Below are 20469 nucleotides of genomic sequence, written 5' to 3' on the forward strand. Positions count from 1 at the left end.
CTTTAGAAAAAAAATCCAAATTACAATTATGCACTAACTTGTTGTTGGAAAACGGAGCTATAAATAATAGACTTACAAAACAATGTTTTGAACTATTTATTTATAAAATCTATTTATGATAGAAGTTTTCTTGTCAATATTAGACCTTCTTATTCGGTGACTCATACAATAGTGAGTCATTATTGTGTTTGAAAAGAATGACAAAGATATGAACTAACTGGATCTGCATGGTAAGTATTACTTTTGATGTTACAGCACTCACTTCATACTAACAACATTTCACTTGAGCAATCTGCTAAATTATTTTACCAGTTGATCAGTTAGTTGGAGAAGAAATCTAACTGCAATTTGGTAAACTGTTTGAGCCATTGCTATTGTGAGACCCCAAAGGTCACTGGATAAGCACAGTAATAAAAAACTTCCAAGCTGAGAGTACATAAAATAAAAACTCAATGTAGTGGTCAACAGGAATTAACTGCTGGACAGGTCTTAAAGTAACTAATACTTTACAACACATTACAATACTATTCTTAACCAAATATCAATTCGTTCCTTAATAGAGGCTGAGAAACAAGTGACAAAATATTACTTAAATTTAATGTATAATTTAACAGCAAATACTGTTGAAACAGATCTAAAAATCACTTACACAGCACAATTCATCAAGTATTAAATCATTTCTAGCACAGAGTTATAAGTAACAAATATGGACGGATGAAAATGAAGCATACCACTCATTCTGTTTAAAAGTTACGTAATTTTTATATATAATAATTGTCAATGTAAATTTTCAACACTATCTTTAGATTAAAAACAACATATATAATCAAATTCGAGTTTGCTCACACTCAAATTTTTTTAATAATCATAACCAAATATTGGTAATTCCAGATGAGAGTTCCTTCTAAGGAGTTATACAATGCACCAATTCATTGATTAAGTGTCATTAATGGTTCTAATGGCAAGACATTCACATACAATTCTTCTTAGAACAATTAAAAGGTAGAAATCACAAAATGTCAGTATCATGAAAAAGTATTCTTAAAAGTTGTATTTCAACAAAACTTCAAAGCAATATGTCTGAAAAGCTTTAAAGAATTGCATAGATTTATAAATACATATGTAGTTTGATCCTTTGTAACTTCATTGTTTGTGACTGTTTTGTGACATCACTGTCACCTCAAAAGAAAATTTACAGCTAAAATTTTAATTAAAAATTTGCTGATTTAATTCTAAAGATTGAAGGTAATTTTTCTTTCATGTGTTGTTCAAATTTTTTTTAAACACTGTTGATTCCATATCTCTCCTTGGTGGTTGGGGAGGTGGAACTTTAGACATAATCTGACGAGCATAATCTGTGTTATGCAATCCAGCATCCCTTAATCTGGCTTCTAACTTCATACGTGGATCCGATGTAATCTGTTAAAATACAATAAAAACATTTTAATTAGATCTGATGTAATATATTATCATACATGATCTTAGTCCATTTTCAACATTTTGGACCAGAACATAATTCATGACTAAGACATTCTTTGTTGATCTAGTATGTATTGGTGATATTTTTTTCTGTTTTCAATTTTTCTGTACCTTAATTGTTTTGGTTCTAATACAAAATATTAATAAAATCATCTTTCAACGGCAATAACTTCTATATACCTGAAATAATTTACGCATTTGTACCAAATGCATCTTTACTAGCCAAGAGCTGCAATCCACTCCCCTCCTCCCCAGGTGGAGAGAAGGGGGAGTGGATCATAACCCTTGGCTAGGTAAGACGACCAAAATGATGATTGTATCCAAAGTTATGTCCAATTGACAAGGCAGTTGAAAGTCATACGAAACAAGTGATTGGTGAAAAATAATGTTAATCTAATTCTTGAACCGATGGATGTATTTATATATATAGTCTTCTGTGCATGATTTTATCCTTCTTTATGCATATATATAACGTATTATTGTCAAAAAAATATTTCACTTGGGTGGTTTAATTTGAAAATATGGCAGCTAATTAGTTGTCGTATTTTGAAGCTGAAGTTTATGGATTGTCACCTAGGTAAACAATCAACAAAAAAGCATGGTATAAGCATGGTATAAGCATGTGTAGAGCATGTACAATAAGATATACCGTAGTTTATTTCGATGACAGAATGATGCATATTGCTATCACCGTATTTTTACAAGAAAGGTCATGCTGAGGTTATAGCATACAGGAAACATTTTGGTAGAAGTTAAGAATGACACCAGACAAGATTGGTGACGGTGGATGACAAGTGATACGAAAAGCTCACATGAGCCTTTAATAAAAAATTTTGTAAATAACCATTTTTGAAATAAGCCTAATATTTATACAAGTTATATGTAATCATTTAATATAATTATTTACCTGTTTTGATGTAAACCCTATGACATTAAATAATGGCTTCTGTATGTCGATGTCGTCTTCATTTTCTGCATACCTATTTTGCCATGCCTGCAATAGTTTTTATATATATGTTAAAATAAAAGAGACAGATAAAATAGAAAGGTCTGAGATTAATTCATCAAAGAGATATGTTTGTTGCAAATACTGTTATCAAATAATTTGTTGAGAATGATATTCACCAACACTCATGCAATGACTAGTTTTTATGTACAGCAATGTTTTGAAAACACATGAACACCAGTTAATGTCATCTTTGGAAACAAAACTACTATTTACAGTAATATTTGAGAGTATTGTAAGCTAGCTTTGGTAACATTCTACATAGAAAGTTATCTTGCTACATATGATAACTCAACTTACCTCAGTTTGTTGTAATATCCTGTGTGGATCACTTTCAGCTACAACCCGTACCTGTGAATTAATAAATAAAATAAAAGTTGACTATATGGTAGGGTAGGTATCTTTTATGTTAACTATGTTGTATAAGAAAGATTTACACTAGACCTGTTATTATTTAGGTACACTTATAGGTAACCAATTTCCAATGTCATATGTGATATCTTTACAGTCTTAAAATATAACACTCATTTTGTGCATAGGAATTTTATCCATTTTCACATTTATAGAATAGATCATTTAATTTTTGTTGCAGGAATCCAATCCTCTGGAAATCATCAAATTTATATAATTTATAATATGAATTGTGTCTATAAGAATTATAGGAAGATGTTCTAGATGTCACCGGATATATTTATCCATTTTGGTTCATTATTATGCATTTCATATTAATTGTGTTTTCCGTGTTATATGTTTTCCATTCATATCATATTCATATTTCATATCATCATGTTTCTTGACGATTGACGACAATAGTTTTGCGCTGCATATTTTGAAATAGACTATAGCTTTATACGCTATGCTTTGCTTTACGTACTCAATATTTAAATTAGTACAATAGAAAGTTAAAGCGATTCTTATTATTTAAATGATATATATTTATATTTAAATAGCATGAGTTTTGCATGAGCTCAAAGCGCGGCAATACTAACCATATATATATTAATACAATTTCACTTTTAAAGTTAGTCACTGGTCATTATTACAATCGGGGAGGCGGCAGACTAATGTCTACGCTGCAGGTACTTGTAAATTTATTTATTCTTTTAGCAATGTTTAAATTAAAGTAAAGTTATTTTAGTATTTCATATATAGAATTCAGTATGGCTTGAAAGCCGCATTTTGGTATATAAGTTAAGGTCAGAATAAAGCTCCGTTGCATGCAAATATTTCAGTATAGATATTGTTCATATTTATTGGAACATAATTGTAAACTTGGGTTACAATTTGTATACTTGCAGATTATATAATAAAGTATTTATATATTGGACGACTCATTAAATGCAGAAATGGCCCACACGCATTACAACGACAAGTTTATGGGTTTATGGTGATTTATCCCTCATCCCAAGTCGATTTTATATGGTGTTCCATTCTTCCTGCGACATTTTGGAGGTTCCACCGAGATCGTCCAACGTTTATTGTTATACAGTCAAATTCGAGAAAATGGTTCCGGAACAATTAGTACCGCTACTTCATGGTGAGACAACAACCACTTGTCAACTTTGATGTCAGCAACTGCTTTATATATTGTGAATTTACGACTGTGAAACCCTGTTGTTTGAAAGGTATATTTGAAATTCATATTTCTTATAGTGCGCATATCTACCGGGAAGCTCATACTACATCATGTAAATATGTTTGATGTTATTTATTATTAGTGAAAGTCAATTTACAAATTTCAACTGAAACATGCACGGTCAGCATACCTGTGAAGGTGAATGTGTATTGCTTTATCACGTGACAACCTAGACATAGAAGGAATTTAATCGATCAACGTTCCGCACGGATGGAGATTTTTACAACTGTTGCCGGTGAACTGTAGTAGTATTTATTTGACATTCATTTATGAAAACAAACTGTTATAAATATTTATTGATTTAAAAATTCATTGTGTTTTATTGTTTGAATATATTTTATCATCTTTACTGTATTTTACAGATTTGATTATTGTTTGTGCATGAATAGAAGCACGCACCTGATTTAACAAGTTACGCACTAATAGTTACAGCAGCGACGTAAGAAAGCGACTTGCATTGACACAGACATATGAGTAAGTTCATCATCATTACATCATTTTCATTTCATTCATGTGTATTGTCCTTGTTTTGTTTTGTTTATTTTGTGTTGTTTTTGTCGTTGGTTAAAGTTCAAGTGATGGCTGAAGCGGAGTCAAAACAAGGTTTAAAAACTGAACCTAAGATTTCAGAAGAACACGTTCAGAAAATGATTGAGTTTTTGAATCATAATACAAGCTTTAGAGTTGTAACATCAGATGAGTTTGATAAATTAAGTAGTGAGAAGCATGTATCTTTTGGACATAGTACTCCTATAAGGGGAACTACTGCTCATACTAAGCCTCCTTTGGCACCTGTTAGGTCTTCGTCTATAGCAAGAGTGGCAACTTATGCTGCAGGTTTTGGTAATAATACTACCGTTTCTTGTTCAAACTCTTCATATGCAAAACCCAAGATACCTGTATTTTCTGGGGAAGAAAAAAGTGAAGTGTCTTTTGACGTATGGAAGTTCGAAGTTAAATGTATAATACGGGAAGGTAATTATACAGATACTATATTATTGCAGTGTATAAGAGGGTCCCTAAAAGGTAAAGCTAGGGGTTTATTGTTATCACTCCCAGATGGGGCTACACCCACACAGATTATTGAAAAATTAGATGGGATATATGGAAATGTGTTCAGTAGTGAAGCATTGCTTCAAAAGTTTTACATGGAAACTCAGAAACAAGGTCAGTCTGTTGCTGATTATGGTATGAGACTTGAAGATATTGCCCAAAAAGCTGTTGAAAAAGGTCAAATTAGCTCACAGGCTAAAAACGACATGCTTAGATCAAAGCTGTGGTCAGGTCTCAGAGATCCCCTTTTGAAAAATGCTAGTCGTTATAAATACGATACTGTTGAAAAATTTGATCAGTTATTAAAAGAGATCCGATCTATTGAATTGGACTTATCAAATTATGCCTCAGGTTCTGACAATAAGATTCAACATCAACCTGCGGTTGTTGAACAGTCAGGTATGCAAGAGATGATTAAGTCCATGAAGCTCTTGAATACTAGAATGGAATCATTTGAGGGAGAGTTAAAGAAATTAAAAGAAAGTAAACCTGATGATCATACAAGTTCGTCAAATAGTCAGTTTCGTGGCCAAGGTCGCGGGAACTATCGAGGGTCTGATAGAAGGGGTAGATTTAATAATAACCGTGGCTGGCGTGGCCGTGGTTATACAGGAAACCAACAAAACCAGAATTATAATTCTCAGACGAGGGGTTTAAACGGGTAAAGGTCTCGGTTGAGGGACAAACCAGAGACTTATATAGGCCTGAGAATGTGCCTAGTCCCAAACTTGTTGATACTTGTACGCAGAGCATTCTTGCTCAACGTATGATTGGTTTAGCAAATGAATCTTTTATTTACATTAATAATACAAAGTGTAAGGCTTTGATTGATACAGGGTCCATGATATCAACAATATCTGAAGGTATGTTGAATGAGTTAACACCTCCACCTGAATTGAAAAGTTTAGATGACTTTAGCTTATCAATTAGTGTGGCAGGAGGTACCACTTTACCGTATTTAGGTTACATAGAAGCTAGTATAAAGGTTGATTTTGTAGAGCAAGATTTTATGATACCATTGTTGGTTGTCTCTCTTACTGATTATAACAAAAATGTACCTGTTATTATTGGTACAAATGTTATCAGATTGTTAGATTCATGTTCTATGGTTGGTAGACAGCAAACTAACATAGACAAGATCCCAAGAGAGTGGGATATTGCTTTTAATTCTATCAAAGATGAAGCAATAGGTCAAGTTTACTCTACGAATAAAAATCCCATCAAGATCAAACCTTTATCTGTCTTAAATGTATCTGGTTTAGCAAGGTCTAAGACACCAGAAGCATGTACAGTAGTGACTGAGAGTCTGTCAGATGACTTGTCAGATGTGTCAGTATGTCCACGGGTAGTAAACGTTAAGGGGTCAACTTGTCGGGTCCCAGTTAGAATATTTAACATGACGGCCAAAGCTATGGTCATAAAACCTAAAACACACTTGTGTTCTCTGAACGAGGTTAAGGTTGTCCGTCATGTAGATGTACACAGTGCTGAAAGCGCTGTTGATGAAGAGAAAGGGAGTTTGTCTGATCAGGAGTTATCATCCCTAGGAATTAACTTAGAGAGTTTCGATGTTCCTGAGGATACTAAACTCAGATTGAAAGGTTTAATTAGCAGGTATAGGTCTATTTTCTCCCAAGGACCCACTGACATTGGGCTCACAGATCTGATGGAGCACGAGATCCAGTTATCTGATGACAAACCCTTTAGACAACCCTACAGGCGTATTCCTCCAGCATTGTTCGATGAGGTAAGAGAACATGTACGTGAAATGCTGGAGGCGGGCTGTATAAGGGAGTCTAACAGTCCTTACGCCAGTAACGCGGTTCTCGTGCGTAAGAAGGACAGTTCTTTGCGCTTCTGTTTAGATTTTAGATCTTTAAACAAGAAGACAATTCGGGACAGTTATTCTTTGCCTCGCATTGACGAGACAATTGATTGTCTAGCTGGGGCTAAATACTTTACGCGACTGGACCTTCGATCGGCATATTGGCAAATGGGCATTAAAGAGTCAGACAAGCATAAGACCGCGTTTTCGTTAGGTCCATTGGGGTTCTATGAATTTAATAGGCTCCCCTTTGGTCTGACAAACGCAGGGGCATCGTTTCAAAGATTGATGGAAAGATGCATGGGAGAAGCTCATTTACGTGAATGCTTAGTATTTTTAGACGATATTGTGGTATTTTCACGTAACATAGATGACCATTTTGCTAGGCTTGAGTCTGTTTTTAGTCGTCTTAAACACCACGGCTTAAAACTCAAAGGTAGCAAGTGTGAATTTTTTAAGAAGGAGATTAAATATCTTGGTGTTATAGTGTCCGCCGACGGTATCAAAACCGACCCAGAGAAAGTTATAGCAGTCCAAAATTGGCCAGCTATAAAGAGCATTAAGGACCTTCGTAGGTTTATAGGTTTCACTTCCTATTACAGGAAATTCATTAGAGACTACGCTAAGATTGCAAAGCCTCTTAATGACCTATTTCTTGGACACCCTACGAACAAGAAGAACCTTGGGTCTAAACGAAAGAAGTCTAGTAAGCCTAGTCCTTGGAAATGGGGTCCCGAGGAACAGAATGCTGTTGATCTTATTATTGAAAAGTTGACAAACCCACCAGTTCTTGCATATGCAGATTTTTCATTACCTTTCATTGTAAACGTTGATGCAAGTGGTACCGGTTTAGGTGCCGTCTTGTATCAAGAACAGGAGGGTAAAGAACGGGTGATAGCTTACGCTAGTCGTAGCTTACGTGGCCCAGAGAAGTTATATCCAGCCCATAAAAGAGAATTTTTGGCGCTTAAATGGGCTGTAACTGACAAGTTTCATGATTATCTCTTTGGTAGCAAATTTACCGTTAGAACGGATAATAATCCACTTACGTACGTTCTCGGTAAAGCTAAATTAGATGCTACCGGCCATAGATGGGTTGCTTCATTGTCAAACTATGATTTCAGCATTGTGTATAGAACAGGCAAGTCAAATATTGACGCTGACGCTCTTTCTAGACTTCCGTCCGATTGTAAAGAAGTTTTTAGTGACGTAGTTCAGGCTATTTGTAAATCTATAGTATTAACTCCAGATACAAACCCTGCTATTGAAACTGTATGTTTGTCACATGATATTCAGTTTATAGACAGCGATAGCGAGATTTTAGCCGATACATCCAAATTCGCTGATATAGATTGGACGTATGAGCAGAGACAAGATTCATGCTTAAGTAGAGTTATTGATTTAGTTACAACCGGTCATAGACTCACTAAGCGTCAGATGTCTCATGAGACGGATCTTGTCCGAAGATTATTGAGAGAATGGGATAAACTTTGTCTGAAAGATAAGGTTTTATATAGGAAAAGCTACATTAATCATGAAGCTGTGTTTCAACTAGTATTACCTTCTATTTACCATGAACTAGTACTGACTGCTCTGCACGACGATGTAGGTCACCAGGGGCGCGATCGTACTTTATCACTTGTGAAATCAAGATATTTTTGGCCGGGTATTGATAGAGACGTAGAGAGAAAAGTTTCGAACTGTCAGAACTGCATACTCAGAAAGTCGAAGTGCAGGAATTCTGCATCATTGGTAAATATATGTTCTTCCTACCCTTTGGAGCTCATTTGTATAGATTTTCTAACTCTTGAGCAGTCAAAGGGAGGATATGAGAATATTTTGGTCATTACGGATCATTTTACGAGGTACGCTCAAGCTATACCTACGAAAAATCAGTCCGCTAAAACTACAGCTAAAGCATTATGGGAAAATTTTATTCAGCACTATTCTTTTCCATCTCGATTTCACAGTGATCAGGGACGAAATTTTGAGGGTAAGGTTATCCAGGAACTGTGTAGATTAGCAGGCATAAAAAAATCTCGCACTACTCCGTATCACCCGCAAGGGAATGGTCAGTGCGAGCGTTTTAACCAGACTTTATTAAACATGTTGGGTACTCTTGATGATGAAAAGAAATCCAATTGGAAAGTGTATGTTGCGCCGTTAGTACATGCCTATAATGCAACAAAACACGATACAACTGGATACAGCCCACATTATCTGATGTTTGGTTGGCACCCGCGGCTTGCCATTGATGCTTTTATAGGTAATCCAAACCAGTCTGTTACAAAAGATCACTCTGCATACGTGAGTGATTTGAAAAAACGACTGCAGTTTGCCTATAGAACAGCTGAAAAATCAGCCGAAAGGACTGGGAGACGTCATAAAACGCGATATGATTTGAAAGTCAGACAGTCAGTACTGGAGCCTGGTGATAGAGTTCTACTTAAAAATGTGGCGTTTAGAGGGAAACATAAATTAGAAAATAAGTGGGGTAAACAACCTTATGTTATAGTTTCAAAACCTGACTCTGATATTCCGGTTTATATCATCAGACAGGAACACGGTCGGGGCCGTAAAACAGTACATAGGAATATGTTACTTCCCATTACTTCCATTCCCATTTTAAACCCTCAGTGTAGTGAGAACTCCCAAGATAAGAGAAATGTAGTTTCAAAGAAAGATTGTCCGTCTGTATTAGTAGACAAAGTTTTAGACTCTGATAAAACAGTGGACGAAATCACTACGGACGACCAAGTTGTTTCAATTACTTCATCTGATATTTCTGAATCTGAGTCAGAAGAAGAGTTTTTAGTGCACGATTGCCCGAGGCGTCGAGTAGATATAGTACTGCCTCTGAACCCTTTAGCGGATGAATTTCATCCGGGCATTTTGAATCTAGATGAAGTAAGTCAGCGATCTAGTAGTCCTGACAGTAGTATTGAACAATCTGATGGTCAGAGGTCAAGTATTTTAGATGTATCTGAGTTTAGCAACCCAGTTCCCGTCAGTAGTGAATCAGAAACCAGTCCTGATAATCAAACGTCAAGCGCCTCTGATAATCATGCGCCGAGCGCTTTAGATTATGTCCAACCAGAGTCTGAAATTCAAGTGCGGCGGTCGAGTAGACAAGTGAAACCGCCAGTCCGTTTTCAAGATTATGTTAGATACTAGTATTTTAATGTTTTAACCTTTGAATATTTTTTTATTGATATTTGGAATTTAGTTTTATTTCTATTTAGTTTCATTTTTGTTTGTTTCACAGAAATGAATCAGCATACATATATTTATACGTCTAGTAGAGGAAAAGTTCTAGAAGGCAAAGTTCGTTGTAAAACGTTAGTACGTGTAGTGCCTGGAGGAAAATTGGAAACTTTGTGCAAATATGCATATGAGGATCTTAAAGATATAGACGGTCTGAAAATCGTGTATTTCATAGCTGGAATACCGGATATTTGTTCTTTAGAAAGGAATCGTAGATCAAATTATGAGGAATCATTTCTTAAAAGAACTGACAATAGTTGTTTTGAACATGCATTGAGACTAAAGAATACTATAGTAAATACAGAAACTAAATTGAAAAGTATAAATTGTAAGGTAGTTTTTGCTACTATTACAACTATGAGTTTCTGTCTTTGGAATTTACATAGATTGTCTATTGGAAAAACAAGTCATTTAAAGTATGAGAATGCATACGATAGGATGCAGCTAGAACTTAACTCCATTATACAGGATGTAAATAATTTTATTACAGAATTTAATCATACAAATCATGTTATCACTCCATTTTTTCATTCTCCTGTACATAAATGTAAGAGTGGAAAATTTAGATATTTGTATAACAGATTAGTGGATGGGGTACATCCTACATTTGATTTGGCAAGAATTTGGATTGATCGTTTGTCAACGGCAATTCAAAGCAATGAGGAAAGATTTTTTTAATTTTATTTAACTTTTTGATATTTTTTTGTTCTGTTATTTGTTTGTGAATCCTATTGGTTGTCTTGAATTTTGGTCATTGCTATATGGTATAGAGGCGTTTGCCGCATACCTATCTAGAATGCCCAAATTTCAAAAGTGTCATATTGTTGTATAAGGTTTGATATATTGGTTTCGATATAGTTTCGAGACGAAACTTTTTGTAGGAGGGGGTGTATGTCACCGGATATATTTATCCATTTTGGTTCATTATTATGCATTTCATATTAATTGTGTTTTCCGTGTTATATGTTTTCCATTCATATCATATTCATATTTCATATCATCATGTTTCTTGACGATTGACGACAATAGTTTTGCGCTGCATATTTTGAAATAGACTATAGCTTTATACGCTATGCTTTGCTTTACGTACTCAATATTTAAATTAGTACAATAGAAAGTTAAAGCGATTCTTATTATTTAAATGATATATATTTATATTTAAATAGCATGAGTTTTGCATGAGCTCAAAGCGCGGCAATACTAACCATATATATATTAATACAATTTCACTTTTAAAGTTAGTCACTGGTCATTATTACAATCGGGGAGGCGGCAGACTAATGTCTACGCTGCAGGTACTTGTAAATTTATTTATTCTTTTAGCAATGTTTAAAATGTTTCAATTAAAGTAAAGTTATTTTAGTATTTCATATATAGAATTCAGTATGGCTTGAAAGCCGCATTTTGGTATATAAGTTAAGGTCAGAATAAAGCTCCGTTGCATGCAAATATTTCAGTATAGATATTGTTCATATTTATTGGAACATAATTGTAAACTTGGGTTACAATTTGTATACTTGCAGATTATATAATAAAGTATTTATATATTGGACGACTCATTAAATGCAGAAATGGCCCACACGCATTACAACGACAAGTTTATGGGTTTATGGTGATTTATCCCTCATCCCAAGTCGATTTTATATGGTGTTCCATTCTTCCTGCGACATAGACATCACTTTGAATTAGTATTTCTATGCAGTAAAATGAAGACACTTTCAAAACAAAAGAAAATTATTTATCAAAATACAAAATAAATTATTTTTGCCTCTTCTAAGAATCAGAAAACAGTTATAACTAGTACTAGATTCTCCTTTGATGGTGTGCAATGTTGAATCTGACTATAGTAGATTTCTGTTCATTATTTGACTTATTGGTTAAGATTATAGTGATCAGTGTAGTTGTTTTGTTATCTTGTTTGTCTTTGATATATACTAATTGAGTAAAACAAACCTGCTCTCTTAAGGCCTCAAGTCTTTCTTCTTTTTCTATTTCTGCTTGCTTTTTTTCTTCTTCTAAGTATTTTCTCTCCTCAATTTTTGCATCTAATTGTTCTGCTCTATATTTAATCCTAGAAGGAATACATAGTTTACATAGTTTTGTATTAAACTATTGATGCAACTAGATGCATTTAAAACATATTTTTTTATTATAGTAATTTTTGTATAAACATAATTTTAGATTTGGAAATAATTTTGATGATAATACATTTACTGCATAAATTTTGCTATTCAATTTTAATGTACTGAGTACAAAACTATGTACAATGTATGATTATTCTAGGTAAACATGCAGTGTTGGTAAGATTATTCCAGGTAAACATGCTGTGTTGGTAAGATTATTCCAGGTAAACATGCAGTGTTGGTAAGATTATTCCAGGTAAACATGCTGTGTTGGTAAGATTATTCCAGGTAAACATGCAGTGTTGGTAAGATTATTCCAGGTAAACATGCTGTGTTGGTAAGATTATTCCAGGTAAACATGCAGTGTTGGTAAGATTATTCCAGGTAAACATGCTGTGTTGGTAAGATTATTCCAGGTAAACATGCAGTGTTGGTAAGATTATTCCAGGTAAACATGCTGTGTTGGTAAGATTATTCCAGGTAAACATGCTGTGTTGGTAAGATTATTCCAGGTAAACATGCTGTGTTGGTAAGATTATTCCAGGTAAACATGCAGTGTTGGTATGATTATTCCAGGTAAACATGCAGTGTTGGTATGATTATTCCAGGTAAACATGCTGTGTTGGTATGATTATTCCAGGTAAACATGCAGTGTTGGTAAGATTATTCCAGGTAAACATGCTGTGTTGGTAAGATTATTCCAGGTAAACATGCAGTGTTGGTAAGATTATTCCAGGTAAACATGCTGTGTTGGTAAGATTATTCCAGGTAAACATGCAGTGTTGGTAAGATTATTCCAGGTAAACATGCTGTGTTGGTAAGATTATTCCAGGTAAACATGCTGTGTTGGTAAGATTATTCCAGGTAAACATGCAGTGTTGGTAAGATTATTCCAGGTAAACATGCAGTGTTGGTAAGATTATTCCAGGTAAACATGCAGTGTTGGTAAGATTATTCCAGGTAAACATGCAGTGTTGGTAAGATTATTCCAGGTAAACATGCTGTGTTGGTAAGATTATTCCAGGTAAACATGCAGTGTTGGTAAGATTATTCCAGGTAAACATGCAGTGTTGGTAAGATTATTCCAGGTAAACATGCAGTGTTGGTATGATTATTCCAGGTAAACATGCAGTGTTGGTAAGATTATTCCAGGTAAACATGCAGTGTTGGTAAGATGGTATGATTATTCCAGGTAAACATGCTGTGTTGGTAAGATTATTCCAGGTAAACATGCAGTGTTGGTAAGATTATTCCAGGTAAACATGCAGTGTTGGTAAGATTATTCCAGGTAAACATGCTGTGTTGGTAAGATTATTCCAGGTAAACATGCAGTGTTGGTATGATTATTCCAGGTAAACATGCAGTGTTGGTAAGATTATTCCAGGTAAACATGCAGTGTTGGTAAGATTATTCCAGGTAAACATGCAGTGTTGGTATGATTATTCCAGGTAAACATGCTGTGTTGGTAAGATTATTCCAGGTAAACATGCAGTGTTGGTAAGATTATTCCAGGTAAACATGCAGTGTTGGTAAGATTATTCCAGGTAAACATGCAGTGTTGGTAAGATTATTCCAGGTAAACATGCTGTGTTGGTAAGATTATTCCAGGTAAACATGCAGTGTTGGTAAGATTATTCCATTATTCCAGGTAAACATGCAGTGTTGGTAAGATTATTCCAGGTAAACATGCAGTGTTGGTATGATTATTCCAGGTAAACATGCAGTGTTGGTAAGATTATTCCAGGTAAACATGCAGTGTTGGTAAGATTATTCCAGGTAAACATGCAGTGTTGGTAAGATTATTCCAGGTAAACATGCAGTGTTGGTAAGATTATTCCAGGTAAACATGCAGTGTTGGTAAGTGTTGTTCTCACACCCATCATCTATGCAAAGCAAAGGGTGTCATACACATGGTACAGGTCTATTATTCTGCCTTATTTTTCACTGAAATCTTCATTCAAGATTTCCATTTTTTCTTTCCACAAATAAGGTAACACAAATAAAAAAACAGGTAATGCCAGGTACGTTTGTTTACAATCCATGAGGTGAACATAAATGTTTTTCTAATGTCATGGAAAAAGTCCTTCCACACTAAAAATTGGGTTGAAAAAGTTATTTAAGGAATTTGTCTGACAAATAGGCTATTATGTTATAATCGAAATCCCTGCATTTAATTAATGTAATTGAAATCTAATAAGTCTTTCCAAATGCATTACAGTACACTTCTTTTCTTTACATTTTGTAACCAGGTATATAAATCATGTGCACAATTACATAATCAATGGTAAGGGAGACAACTTTCACAATGAAACTCTTGGATACCAAATAAGCATCTGAAGTGCAGACATAAGGTTGAAAAAATTATCTGTGGAATTACCAGAACAATCTTAATGCTGCCTTGCCACAATGTAAAGTGGAAACTGATACATTTATTTAATCAATATATTCTATGAGAAAGGATTATTAAAAAGATTACTTTTACAATAAAATAATTACTTTGATCCAGCCAAAATACACAAATCATTACCTTTCTTGATCAAATATGGCTTGTTCAGCAAGTTGTGCCTGTAACTCGTCATATCTCTTTTGATCTTTCTCTGCTTGTTTTTGTTGTTTCTTTTCAATTTCTTCATGGAACTTGGCTACCTATAAAAATATAAACATTGTTTAACATTTTTTACAGAATAGATTGTAGCTTTAATTAAAAAAATAAATAAATACATACATAATACTATAAATGAATCATTACCTAATGAAGTTCATATAAATATAATTTTATACTGCTTTTAAGAAGAAAAACTTGATTGCATTGAACAAATGAAATAATAGATTTTTATACTTGTTCTTTTTCATGAGCTCTTTTCTTTGTCTCTAATTCTGCTTCCATTTTAAGTCTTTCTCTAACGGCTTGAAGTTTTTCAGATTCCATTTTATGTTGAATTATCAAAGCTTCCATTTGCTGTTCTCTGAAATTGCGAATCTGAAAAGATAAAAATTAAAATGTATAACCTTTATACTTTTGATATTTTTGAGTAGCTGAAACTTTTAAGCTTTGCAATTTTCCAAGTTAAAATGGAAAATATCGGAGTTTTAAGATTATAAAATGATAAAATACTTCCAAAAGCCTTGTAACTTACACTTTTTCAATACATTATGATTATAGACTCCTTATGGTTATAAGAAAAGAACTGAGTTCCAATATCCCTAACATGGCATTTATTTTATCTATCCTATAAAATGAGTTAAAGTATGATCTGTTGGTTCTTTAAAAAATTTCTTCCAAGGGGCATAACTCTGATAAAAATAGTTGATCAGCACTAATTTGTAAGTAACACTGCTTATATATACCTCAGATATAAGTTTTATAAATTTCTGTCACAAATTGTACAAGTGAGAGGGATTGCAATGCATTTTTCCATACAACAAACATCTCCAAGGGGCATAACTTTAAAAAAAAAAAAAGTTAATTAGCACTGATTTTCAAAATTGTTGATAAAAATTGTGAGAGTGCATACAAGACCAGAACTGAAGGACCCACAGTATCCCCCCTCCCCCTTAAAAAAATAATTATGGTTTGATAGACCAAAAATAATCTGTTTAACACTATTTCCAAGGCAATGTCAATTACCTTAGATTATGATGTCATCCTACTCTCATTTTCCTGACAGAGAATATTAGTTACATAGTGTGCTAGTGACCTAATACGGTATACCGGTATATGGGGTCAGTAAATTCCATATGGGGTGAGAGGGAAGCCCATTTATACCGTATTAGGTCACTAGCACACTATGTAACGAATTTATCTTATCGACTATCTTTAAATAACGTGTGAAATTTAGACCTATCAAAATGAGCAAGTCCTCAATACTGTTAGCATTAAGAAACTACTTCCATTGATCCTACAAAAACAGATACCAACAATAACAACTTGTGGGGGTTAAATTTGTTATATGAATTTATTTCAATCTTAATCATCAATTTCTTCGTGTGTTGAAACCTTTACGATTTTTTTTCTCAGTACCGTTTTGTTTTTATAAAGGGACGTAACACCACTACTAACCGTGTATGAAATAAGCCCTGCCTCCCTACTACCTTATATGGAATATAAAAGAACGTAGCTCCACTACTAACCGTGTATGAGATAAGCCCCACCTCCCTACTAACCTAATATCAAATATACACGGTCTCCACGAGGGCGCTTTTAACCAATCACATTCCTAGAAATGTATAGGAAGTAAGATAATAAATTATCTCAGTTTAGTAGCTTGAGATGGAAATTATTGAGTAAAAAAATCAATGGATTTTCTATGTTATGAGCAATGTTGAACTTTAAACTTTGTACCTTTGTGTGAATTAAATTTACCTTTTCATGCAGGACTTCTCTCACTTGTCTCTGTTTACGGTTGTACTCAGCTTTAACTTCATCTAATTGAGCAGCCATCTCTGCCTCAGTGAATATTGACTCGGCTTTGTGATACAATGCTGATCTTCCTTTCTGCCAAGCCACCATTAAAGCTTTCTTTCTTTCACGAAAATATTTGTTAGAATCACACCATTCTTCATGTGACACCTGCATATAAATATTGCATCAATAAATGTTTTTCCATAGTTTTTGAGCACCATATAACAATACTTGAACATTACCTATAAGCTAGGTTTCAAAGGAATAATTCAAGTGAACAATTATGTCTATTTTAATACAAAAACTATTTCTTGCTTCCATCATTCTTAGTTTACATATACTTAATGTTGTACATTGTATTTAATAATGAATTCTGCAATACTTATTTGTGAACTCTGAAAATAACTGGACATTCCTCTAAATTCCTGTTAGTGATGAAATCTTCAAACTGTTTAAACAGTTATTTTAGTTTTATTAATCCCCATGCCTGCTCATGTAAAATGTCTTAACTTACCATTCCATTTGTCTTTCTATGGTCTTTAATAACTCACTTTTAGGTATTGATTTTGTTCATTGATGAAGGACTTACAGTGACCTATAGTTGTTAACTTCTGCATCATTTGGTCTCTGGTGGAGAGTTGTGTCATTGGCAATCATAACAAATCTTATTTATTTATATTAACTGCTAGGTGTTATCAATATTTTTATAAACAACATTAAGTATAATGTATATCATTACCAAATCAGCTCTAAGTTTCTTTGGTAGATGTCGCTGTAATCTGTCGATTATCATTTTCCGTCTATTTTTCATCTCATGTGGATACTGCTCATATATCACAGTGAATACATAGTGGTCATCATCTGACCAGCCCCCATTCCTTCCTAATCTAAAACATAATTATCATATATCTATAGTCTCTCATAATTCTTTTTAGAGTGGCTCTTGTTTAATATGTGAAGTTGTAATATTATGTATAAATGTTTAAGTGGTGAGACTCTTAATAAAATATTGTCTTGTCTTGTCTATTTCAATGAATACATAGTGGTCATCATTTGAACAGCCACCATTCCTTCCTAACCTGAAATATAATCATCACCTATCCCAGTAAATATATAGTGGTCATCATCTGACCATGCTGTCCCAATTTCTACCTAATCTAAAACATAAATTCCTCTTTAAAGGTTCCTATGACGAAAATTTAATACATGGTCTGAAATTATAAGAAAGAATACATGCATATTCTGTAGACCAGAAATTGATGAGTGATTAAAATATACTATCCAGAATAGCTGTGACAAAATAATTTTTAAAATTACCTCATTTTTAACGTAACTAGCAGATAATATTTTGGTGAACTGCCTTAGAAATATTAAACACATCTGGGTCCTCTAGTATGATTAGGTGAAATTTTGTTGTAGCTGATAATTTGAAATTCAATCAGCAGAAGTGTTTTCAATTGAAGTACTTACTTTAGAATTTTAGAATGTTCCTCTTCCAGATATTTTAACCTTTCTCTGAACTTTTCATCCATAAGAATAAACTCCTGTAAGACTGAGACTTTGAGATCAAAGTCAGAACATTCGAGATCATAAGCTTCCTCTGGAATACCACCTTCTACATGAACCTTCTGACTGTCTTCATTTGGAGTTATTGTAGCAAGAAATCCTGTAAATATAATTTTATTATACATAATTGGCAAGCAAGAACAAAAAAAAAACATCTGTTACCGTTCAAATTGAAATTATATACAAGTTTGTGATTTGCATTGCAAAAAATTGTGTATTCCTGTGCATGTATGTAATCAGTCTATATTGAAGTACAGCCACCAGTATTAGAGTTAATGACAGCATGATTTTATATCAAAAGGTTATGAAGTGTTAGCTTGCAATCTGTGTAAGTACCTTTTACCATAAAGTTTTGCTCATAACTGTTTTGTTTGTTTGATTAACATACAAATTGTATAGGTACTCATTTTTTTGCAATCTATTGTACAACTATTGAGTTACGTGCTTATCTTCTACTGATTTTTATCACATGTTCTAATTTCCTGGTATTGTAATTTTACAGTAATTTTTTTGTTAAACATTTAAAATTGTGGTTTCACTACATGTGTTACTACACAATCCAAGAAATTTGGCACCCCTGAAAGATAATGAACTTGTAATAACTATGGGACGTTCACAACAGACTTCATAGTAAACATAATTATGGTTAAATTATTTTATTTTATTTGATATCCTCATTAGGCCAAAAAACATAATATGTGTGGTTCCTTTTACATCTTTGAAATAAATAGGGTAGGTAGACAGGAATTTTATTTTATTTTACATTTTTTTTTACATAGAGTCTATGGGAGGGATACTCTGACTAAAAAAAAAGGTGGGTACCGTAATAGGAAACACACATCTTTTTTTATTTGGCCATACCATACTGAGCCTTACCCATTCCTAATTCCTGTTCAAGACAAATCTGTTGATGGTGTAACTTTTCCAGAACCATTTTTTGTTGTCCCTTTACATTATCAATGGTACACTGAATTTCATTATGTTTTTGTACTGTGTCAGGCGAGCCCATTCGTAGATCTTCCATATTTTCCTGTAACCAATACTGCAGATCTTCTCTGTAATTATATTTATTATAATAAGTAGTAAATAAGGAGTTTTACATTTACAAGTATGATTATTTATCATAAGAATATCAATCAAAAATAAGTTTCTGTAACACATACAGTTTAATATCACAAATCAGTAAAGGCTGACTAAAGTTCTTTTTCTAAGTACATAAACAATTTGTTTTTCTATTTTTTTTGTATTCCTAATTCTCAACCATTGAAGAATATCAGACCCTGAAGCTATTCACTCAGGGTGATACACGTAAGGATGTTTGGGTTGAAATAGCCTGTGAGTAATTATACTGCCACTGAGTGAGGATTGGTAAAAATATATTTAAAACATTTGAATTTTTGTTCGATTCTTTTTCAAACAGCTTCATACACAATGAGAAGATGTCTGATTACCTTAGATTCCATACTGGTTGTGTGGTGCTTGCTTTAAACTTAGCAAACTCTATATCTATTACCTTAGATTCCATACTGGTTGTGTGGTGCTTGATTATGAGAAGATGTCTGATTACCTTAGATTCCATACTGGTTGTGTGGTGCTTGCTTTAAACTTAGCAAACTCTATATCTATTACCTTAGATTCCATATACTGGTTGTGTGGTGCTTGCTTTAAACTTAGCAAACTCTATATCTATTACCTTAGATTCCATACTGGTTGTGTGGTGCTTGCTTTAAACTTAGCAAACTCTATATCTATTACCTTAGATTCCATATACTGGTTGTGTGGTGCTTGCTTTAAACTTAGCAAACTCTATATCTGTTACCTTAGATTCCATATACTGGTTGTGTGGTGCTTGCTTTAAACTTAGCAAACTCTATATCTATTTCCTTAGATTCCATACTGGTTGTGTGGTGCTTGATTATGAGAAGATGTCTGATTACCTTAGATTCCATACTGGTTGTGTGGTGCTTGCTTTAAACTTAGCAAACTCTATATCTATTACCTTAGATTCCATACTGGTTGTGTGGTGCTTGATTATGAGAAGATGTCTGATTACCTTAGATTCCATACTGGTTGTGTGGTGCTTGCTTTAAACTTAGCAAACTCTATAGAGAAGAT

The 20469-nt window shown here is 33.6% G+C and overlaps 1 protein-coding gene across 4 annotated transcripts in view; it reads right to left on the minus strand.

Moving 5' to 3' along the window:
- Window positions 1-583: 583 nt before the first annotated feature.
- The window catches only part of LOC139513341 (coiled-coil domain-containing protein 148-like), a 29335-nt gene continuing 9449 nt past the window's right edge, over window positions 584-20469 (minus strand). For 3 of the 4 annotated variants that reach the window (XM_071301739.1, XM_071301737.1, XM_071301738.1), the window contains exons 4-13: window positions 19231-19409; window positions 18259-18454; window positions 17528-17675; window positions 16750-16956; window positions 15226-15366; window positions 14914-15032; window positions 12217-12334; window positions 2786-2836; window positions 2387-2473; window positions 584-1419 (exon numbers count right to left, since the gene is read on the minus strand). In XM_071301739.1, coding sequence (XP_071157840.1) covers window positions 1258-1419; window positions 2387-2473; window positions 2786-2836; window positions 12217-12334; window positions 14914-15032; window positions 15226-15366; window positions 16750-16956; window positions 17528-17675; window positions 18259-18454; window positions 19231-19409 — 1408 coding nt within the window. In that variant the 3' untranslated portion in view covers window positions 584-1257. Of the gene's footprint in view, window positions 1420-2386; window positions 2474-2785; window positions 2837-12216; window positions 12335-14913; window positions 15033-15225; window positions 15367-16749; window positions 16957-17527; window positions 17676-18258; window positions 18455-19230; window positions 19410-19805; window positions 19949-20469 lie in introns of those variants that run through there. The other variant, XM_071301740.1, reaches the window with a different exon arrangement.

This window comes from Mytilus edulis, chromosome 2, assembly GCF_963676685.1.
Source record: "Mytilus edulis chromosome 2, xbMytEdul2.2, whole genome shotgun sequence".
Classification (NCBI taxonomy): Eukaryota; Metazoa; Mollusca; class Bivalvia; order Mytilida; family Mytilidae; genus Mytilus; species Mytilus edulis.